Below are 7,570 nucleotides of genomic sequence, written 5' to 3'. Positions count from 1 at the left end.
GGAGGTGGGTGCCGGGCAGCAGACCTGGTCAGGAACTCCCAGGCTGGCATCTGGGCTGCCAGGCTAAGCTCAGGCCTCCCTAATCCCTCGCTGCTGCCCGCCCCTGCTTCTCGGAACTCTCCTGTGCCCCAAAGCTCCCCCCATCCCTCTATCCCCACCCCTACTCCTGCGGTCGTCCCAAATACCAGACAGGACGAATCTCAGCTTTTCCCCAAACATTCCTTGTTCTTGTGGCCCGGCCCAGGCTGGCTGAGGTTACGAAAGCAGAGATGGGGTGGTTGTTGGGGGGGACCAAGGGGACGGGCTGGCCTGTCCTCACCACCCCATCCGGCGGCCTGCCCGTCCTCCCCAGGGCGGGGAAGGGGGTGGGCCAGCTCCCCCAAAGCCCCGGGAGAACAGGCTGTTGTGGGGGGTGGCATGGGTCTGGAGATGGGGGGCGGTGGTGGCCACAGCAGAGGCTCCAGGAGGTGACCGCCTGGTTTCCATTAGGAAGTCCTGGTCAGCAGCTTGGGCGAGATGGCAGAGTCAGGGCTGGCCATGGTAAGGTGGGGCATGGGAGGGTCTGAGGGTGGGGCCTGCCTGCCCCCCCACCCCCGCTCTGCCAACTGGCCACTGCCTCCCCACCAAGACCCTCCCCGAGGAGGGGATGCTCCAGTCACCATGGCGACCCTGCGCCCAGCCTGGAGACACGCTGACCCTCCCTCCCCCGCAGTGGCCGAGCCTGCTGCTGCTCCTGCTGTTGCCGGGCCCCCTGCCCGTTGCCGGCGTGGAAGACGCTGCCTTCCCCCACCTGGGGGAGAGCTCGCAGCCCCTGCCCCGGGCCTGTCCCCTGCGCTGCTCCTGCCCCCGAGTCGACACTGTGGACTGTGAGGGCTTGGACCTTCGAGTGTTCCCGGACAACATCACCAGAGCCGCTCAGCACCTCTCCCTGCAGGTGGGGCCAAGGGAGGGGAGTGGGGGCATGCAGGGCTGAGACCCAGTGGTGAGGGGAGCTGGAGGGGTGCCCCGGAGCTGAGGAGCGTGGTGGGGTATAGGAACACACTTGAAGGAGGGCGGCGCGGAGCACGCTGTGATGGAGCTTTGCCTTGGCAGATTGGCTCTGCATGCCCAAGATGAGAGGGGTGAGCATGGACATGCTGGAAGTTGTCGGGGGCTGAGGATTAGTGGTGTTAGGGTCAACATCTTGGCGGTTATAATGTTGTTTGGAGTTAGTGTGATGGGGAGTTTGGGGTTATGGGGATGTTGTGGCGTGTGGGGTTGATGGTGGGGGTGATGGCACATTTGGGGTCGATTGTGGGGGTGTTGGGGGATTTGGGGTCGATTGTGGGGGTGATGGTGCATTTGGGGGTGATTGTGGGGGTGATAGCGCATTTGGGGTCGATTGTGGGGGTGTTGTGGCATGTGGGGTTGATTGCGGGAGTGATGGCGCATTTGGGGTCGATTGTGGGGGTGTTGGGGGATTTGGGGGTGATTGTGGGGGTGATGGCGCATTTGGGGTTGATTGTGGGGGTGTTGGGGGATTTGGGGGTGATTGTGGGGGTGTTGAGGGATTTGGGGTCGATTGTGGGGGTGATGGCGCATTTGGGGTTGATTGTGGGGGTGTTGAGGGATTTGGGGTCGATTGTGGGGGTGATGGCGCATTTGGGGTCGGTTGTGGGGGTGATGGCACATTTGGGGTCGGTTGTGGGGGTGATGGCACATTTGGGGTCGATTGTGGGGGTGATGGCGCATTTGGGGTCGGTTGTGGGGGTGATGGCACATTTGGGGTCAATTGTGGGGGTGATGGCGCATTTGGGGTCGGTTGTGGGGGTGATGGCACATTCGGGTTGACTGTGGGGGTGTTGGGGGAATTGGGGTCGATTGTGGGGGTGATGGCACATTTGGGGTTGATTGTGGGGGTTTGGGGTTTGACATCTTGGCAGTTATAAGACTGGGTCAGAGTGATGGGGTGTTTGGGATTAACTGTGGGGGTGATGATGGTATGGGGCTGGTTTGGGCTGATGGGAAGTTGAGAATCAGTGCTTGGGGTCACTTGGTCACAGGGTCACGGGTGTGAACACCCCAACTCTCACCCTGCAGAACAACCAGCTCCAGGAACTCCCCTACAATGAGCTGTCCCGCCTCAGTGGCCTGCGAACCCTCAACCTCCACAACAATCTTATCTCCTCCGAAGGTGAGGGGGCAGAGGGAGGCGGCCTCTCTGGGGCTGTAGGACCGACCGAGGTCTCAGCTGCCATCCCCCTCCCCCGCCCCATCTGCGGGCAGCTCTGTCGCAGTTCCCAGAACTGCCCTTTGCTGAGCGGGATGGAAACTCAGGGGCTGGGGTGGGGGTTGGGGGCTGTGGCTTTTGAGTAGGGATGGGGAGGAGGGGATCTAAGGGCCTGGGGAGCCTCTGCCAGTTCCCCGGCCGAGAGTCCTGGGGCAGCTGGGAGCCCAGACTCCCCCTCCACCCAAGACAGGCCTGGGGTCCCTTCACTGCCCCCCCCCCCACTCTCCCAGGCCTGCCTGACGAGGCCTTCGAGTCCCTCACCCAGCTGCAGCACCTCTGCGTGGCTCACAACAAGGTGAGCCCCCAGCCCCACCCGCAGGCCGAGCCCAGTGAGGGTGCAGCTTCAGTCACTCAGCCCAGGGTGTGGAGGGGACAGCTCTGCTGGGGAAGTGGTGGGGCCAAGGCGCACCAGGACCAGTGCGGCTGTGGGCTGTGTCCCCACAGCTCTCAGTGGCCCCTCAGTTTCTGCCCCGGTCCCTCCGTGTCGCGGATCTGGCTGCCAACCAAGTGATGGAGATCTTCCCCCTCACCTTTGGGGAGAAGCCGGCACTCAGGTAGACCCTGGCCCAGCCCAGGCCCCCAGGCCTCAGATACGTCTGTGTCATGCCCCGGTTCTAGGAGCAATGAGGGAGTTAAGACCTTGCCCTTGGCCGGGCGCAGTGGCTCGCTCCTGTAATCCTAGCACTTTGGGAGGCCAAGGTGGGAGGATCATCTGGGGTCAGGAGTTCGAGACCAGCCTGGCCAACATGATGAAACCCTGTCTCTACTTAAAATACAAAAATTAGCTGGGGGTGGTGGTGTGCGCCTGTAATCCCCGCCACTCAGGAGGCTGAGGCAGGAGACTTGCTTGAACCCAGGAGGTGGAGTTTGCAGTGAGACGAAATCGTGCCACTGCACTCAAGCCTGGGCGACAGAGTGAGACTCTGTCTCAAAATTAAAAACAAAAACAGAAACAAAATGCCTTGCCCTGGAGGGCTTAACCGGGGACAGATCCCTAGCCTTGGGGAGTGGGAAGAGGGCATAGTTCTACCCTGGGAGGAGAGTGAGGGGGGAGACAGGGCCCTGTATGCTGTGTCAGAACTCCAGACTGAGGTGGAGACAGTATGTGCAGGGACAGACACACACACACACACACACACTCTTACACAGACTCACATACACACCTGCACACACAACCACATGAACACATGCTCATGCACACACAATCACATGCACACACACAGACTCACATACACACCTGCACACACTTCCAACCACATGCACACAGGCACACACTCATGCATGCACACGCAATCACATGCACACACAAGCACACACTCATGCACACACATGCACATATGTACACAATGCTCACACTCTTGCACACGATCACATGCACACATGCACATACATGCATACACACAGTTGCACACTCGGATGCACACACACAATCACATGCACACTTATGCACAGGCATGCACACATGCACACCCACACTTACAATCACATGCACACACTCACACATGCACACTTATGCACAGGCACATAGCACACACTTGCATATACATACACACATGCACGCCCACACACTCTTACAATCACATACACACGTGCACACACACTCCACATATGCACACACTCATTACACTTACACATGCACACTGCTCACACACATGCACACACATCTATTCATACAACACACATGCACACTCACCTGCACACCTACGCACAGTCACATGCACACATACACAATTACATTCCCACACAGACTCCACACATGCACACACACACACACACACACACTGAAGGCGACCCTGAGCAGGGTGTGGTGCGGGAGTGGGGTGGTGGGAGGCGAGGGGCAGGCTGGTGGCCGGAGCCTGGCTCTCCTCAGGTCCGTGTACCTCCACAACAACCAGCTGAGCAACGCTGGCCTGCCCCCCGACGCCTTCCGCGGCTCCGAGGCCATCGCCACCCTCAGCCTCTCCAACAACCGGCTCAGCTACCTGCCGCCCAGCCTGCCGCCCTCACTCGAGCGGCTCCACCTGCAGGTAGCCCTGCTGTAGGTCCCACCCCAGGCCAGACTCTCTTCACCTCTTTCCAGGGGGACCCCTCTAGTTCCTAGCTTTCCATTCTTCTCAATTGCCCCTCAGAATGCCAGTGGTCAGAGTTATCCTTCTTTGAATCACTTTATTGGAAATCACTTTGAGCTCAAGGCAAGCTCCTCGTCACTGCCTTACTCAAAAGCCGTCTGTGGCTTCCCGCTGCCCTCATCCCAGACTCAAGTCTCATTCTCTTCTCCCTTGTCCAGAACAATCTCATCTCCAAGGTGCCCCGAGGAGCCCTGAGCCGCCAGACTCAACTCCGCGAGCTCTACCTCCAGCACAACCAGCTGACGGACAGTGGCCTGGATGCCACCACCTTCAGGTACAGGCTGGTTGGGGGGCAGCAGGGGCTGAGAATTTACAGTCGGGGGTCCCAACCTTCAGTCCCCCTTCCCTGACTGGCTCTTAAGCCACGGCCTCATTTACTGAGTGCCTGCTGCTCACTGGGCTCGGCAGAGCACTGGGTAGGTGTCCCTGTTCCCCACAGCCCTGCACTGACATCGTAAGTCTAACATGCCTTTCCATCTCGGCTCTACCCTGGTCATCCCCATAGCTAACTCTCAGGCTGGAATCTGCCCTGGGCACCCCAAGTTTACCTCCCACCCAGCTCTCTCAACGCATCACTCCCAAGTCGAAATCTCCAGTTTAAATCTGTCTCAGGACCACTCCCCAGCCTCCCCGCCAAAATCTGTCAGGCACCCCACTCCAAGTGCCCCACCTAACACCGACCCTCTCTCCTTCCAGCAAGCTGCATAGCCTTGAATACCTGGATCTCTCCCACAACCAGCTGACCACAGTGCCCGCTGGCCTGCCCCGGACCCTGGCTATCCTGCACCTGGGCCGCAACCGCATCCGGCAGGTGGAGGCGGCTCGGCTGCACGGGGCGCGTGGTCTGCGCTATTTGTTGCTGCAGCACAACCAGCTGGGGAGCTCAGGGCTGCCCGCCGGGGCTCTGCGGCCGCTGCGGGGCCTGCACACGCTGCACCTCTATGGCAATGGGCTGGACCGCGTGCCTCCAGCCCTGCCCCGCCGCCTGCGTGCGCTGGTGCTGCCCCACAACCACGTGGCCGCGCTGGGTGCCCGCGACCTGGTCGCCACACCGGGCCTGACGGAGCTTAACCTGGCCTATAACCGCCTGGCCAGCGCCCACGTGCACCACCGGGCCTTCCGCCGGTTGCGTGCCCTGCGCAGCCTCGACCTGGCAGGGAATCAGCTAACCCGGCTGCCCATGGGCCTGCCCACTGGCCTGCGCACCCTGCAGCTGCAACGCAACCAGCTGCGGATGCTCGAGCCCGAGCCTCTGGCCGGCCTGGACCAACTGCGGGAGCTCAGCCTGGCGCACAACCGGCTCCGGGTCGGCGACATCGGGCCAGGCACCTGGCACGAGCTCCAGGCCCTCCAGGTCAGGCACAGGCTGGTTAGCCACACTGTCCCCAGGGCCCCTCCATCCCCCTGCCTGCCCTGCCACATCCCAAACATTCTAGTTAGCTGGTAAAGCAATCAGAACAAGAAAATGATAAGAGTGGGTTAGAAGGTGATGAGGAGGCTGGGTGAGGTGGCTCATGCCTGTAATCCCAGTACTTTGGGAAGCCAAGGCAGGAGAATCGCTTTAGGCTATGGGTTTGAGACCAGCCTGGCAACATAGCAAGACCCTATCTCTATCAAAAAAACATAGCCAAGCGTGGTGGCACATGCCTGTAGTCCCAGCTATTCAGGAGGCTGAGGCAGGAGGATCGCTTGAGCCCAGAAGTTTGAGGCTGCAATGAGCCGTGATCGGGCCACTGCCCTCCAGACTGGGCAACACAGCAAGACCCTGTCTCTTGAAAAAAAAAGTGATGAAAGAGGTATGGTGCGATTCAATGACTGACTCATTTAATCAAGTGGGGACCTGTCTGTCTGTGCCTTCCTGGGAAGGGCCTTAGTTTACCTCTGCAGAGGGGAGGAATTTGGCAATCATGGGGGGTGGGGGGCAGAAGGGCCAGGCTGGTATGAAGGGGGCAGGGGACTCTCAAAGAGAGAGGTTGGGGGCTGGCTGAGCTGAGTGGCCCAGGCCTGGGGCTGCCACGATGCCATCTATAACCCCCTGCCCAGATGCTGGACCTCAGCCACAATGAGCTGTCCTTTGTGCCCCCGGACCTGCCTGAGGCCCTAGAGGAGCTGCACCTCGAGGGCAACCGCATCGGCCACGTGGGCCCCGAGGCCTTCCTCAGCACACCCCGCCTGCGTGCCCTCTTCCTCAGGTGCCCTGAGGGTGACCGGAGGGGTGGAGGTGGGCAGGGGAGGGCCTGGGAGGGTCATGACCGCCTCTCTGTGCAGGGCCAACAGGCTTCACATGACGAGCATCGCGGCTGAGGCCTTCCTGGGGCTCCCAAACCTGCGTGTGGTGGACACGGCAGGGAATCCGGAGCAGGTCCTGATCCGGCTGCCTCCCACCACCCCACGTGGGCCACGGGCAGGGGGCCCCTGATCCTAGAGAGGCCCAGCAGAGCAGCCCAGACTCCTGGGACTCCGCTGGGCCGTGGACTGAGGAGACAACACCCACCAGGGGCCCTTGGTCTGGCTCTCCTGGGCCTCCAGGGCTGGGCCTGCTCTGCCTGCCACTGGCTGAGACACGGAGGCACACAGCTGGCATACTCCAGGCTCACAGACCATGCTGGCCTGGCAGGACACACCCTACCCCAAACTCCCAACACAGATGGAGGCAGCAACAATAAAGCCAAACCCTTCCAGCACTCAGCACGGACCAGGCACCCTTCGGGGGCTCTGTCCACGGACTCCTCCCCACAATCAGTCCAGCTGGGGAAACTGAGGCTCTGGGATGCTAAGTGGGTCAAGACTGAATTTTGAGGTCTTGAGGCACACACTGGGGTCACCAAACAGCACCCTGTGCGACCCAGCCACGTGTGATTGCAGGGACGCCCAAGGCCACCCACTGAAAAAACACTGGGTGACAGATATAGGGACCCTCACATGTATCCCCCCCACAGCAAGCATGGGAATGAAATGCATTCTTCAAGCTGGGTGTGTGGTGGTGCCCTTCTGTAATCCGTTACTCAGGAGGCTGAGGCAGGAGGATCATTGAGCCCAGGAGTCGGAGGCTGCAATGAGCTGATTGTGCCACTGCGCTCCAGCCTGGGTGACAGAGGGAAATCCGGTCTCTAAAAAAAAAAAAAAGCACCTTTCACAAGCACACTGTCCCTTCCCAAAACTGCTCCCCTAA

At 60.4% G+C, this 7,570-nt stretch overlaps 1 protein-coding gene across 2 annotated transcripts; it reads left to right on the top strand.

The window, feature by feature from the left end:
* The first annotated feature begins 224 nt into the window (after positions 1-224).
* Positions 225-7,366, top strand: PODNL1 (podocan like 1). Of its 2 annotated transcripts, XM_055371950.2 has the most exons (10): positions 225-540; positions 713-934; positions 2,080-2,173; positions 2,500-2,564; positions 2,714-2,823; positions 4,140-4,296; positions 4,557-4,672; positions 5,095-5,752; positions 6,442-6,590; positions 6,667-7,366. In XM_055371950.2, the coding sequence occupies exons 1-10, from the start codon at positions 517-519 to the stop codon at positions 6,815-6,817; spliced, it is 1,746 nt and encodes a 581-aa protein (XP_055227925.1). In that variant the 5' UTR covers positions 225-516; the 3' UTR covers positions 6,818-7,366. The 2 variants fall into 2 exon arrangements, 1 of the variants encoding a protein (XP_055227925.1); XR_008674180.2 differs by lacking the exon at positions 6,667-7,366 and having other exon boundaries at positions 368-540; positions 5,095-6,194; positions 6,442-6,562.
* The last annotated feature ends 204 nt before the right edge of the window (positions 7,367-7,570 follow it).

This window comes from Gorilla gorilla, chromosome 20 (genome assembly GCF_029281585.2).
Source record: "Gorilla gorilla gorilla isolate KB3781 chromosome 20, NHGRI_mGorGor1-v2.1_pri, whole genome shotgun sequence".
NCBI lineage: Eukaryota > Metazoa > Chordata > Mammalia > Primates > Hominidae > Gorilla > Gorilla gorilla.
This window is presented reverse-complemented; position numbering and strand designations above follow the sequence as displayed.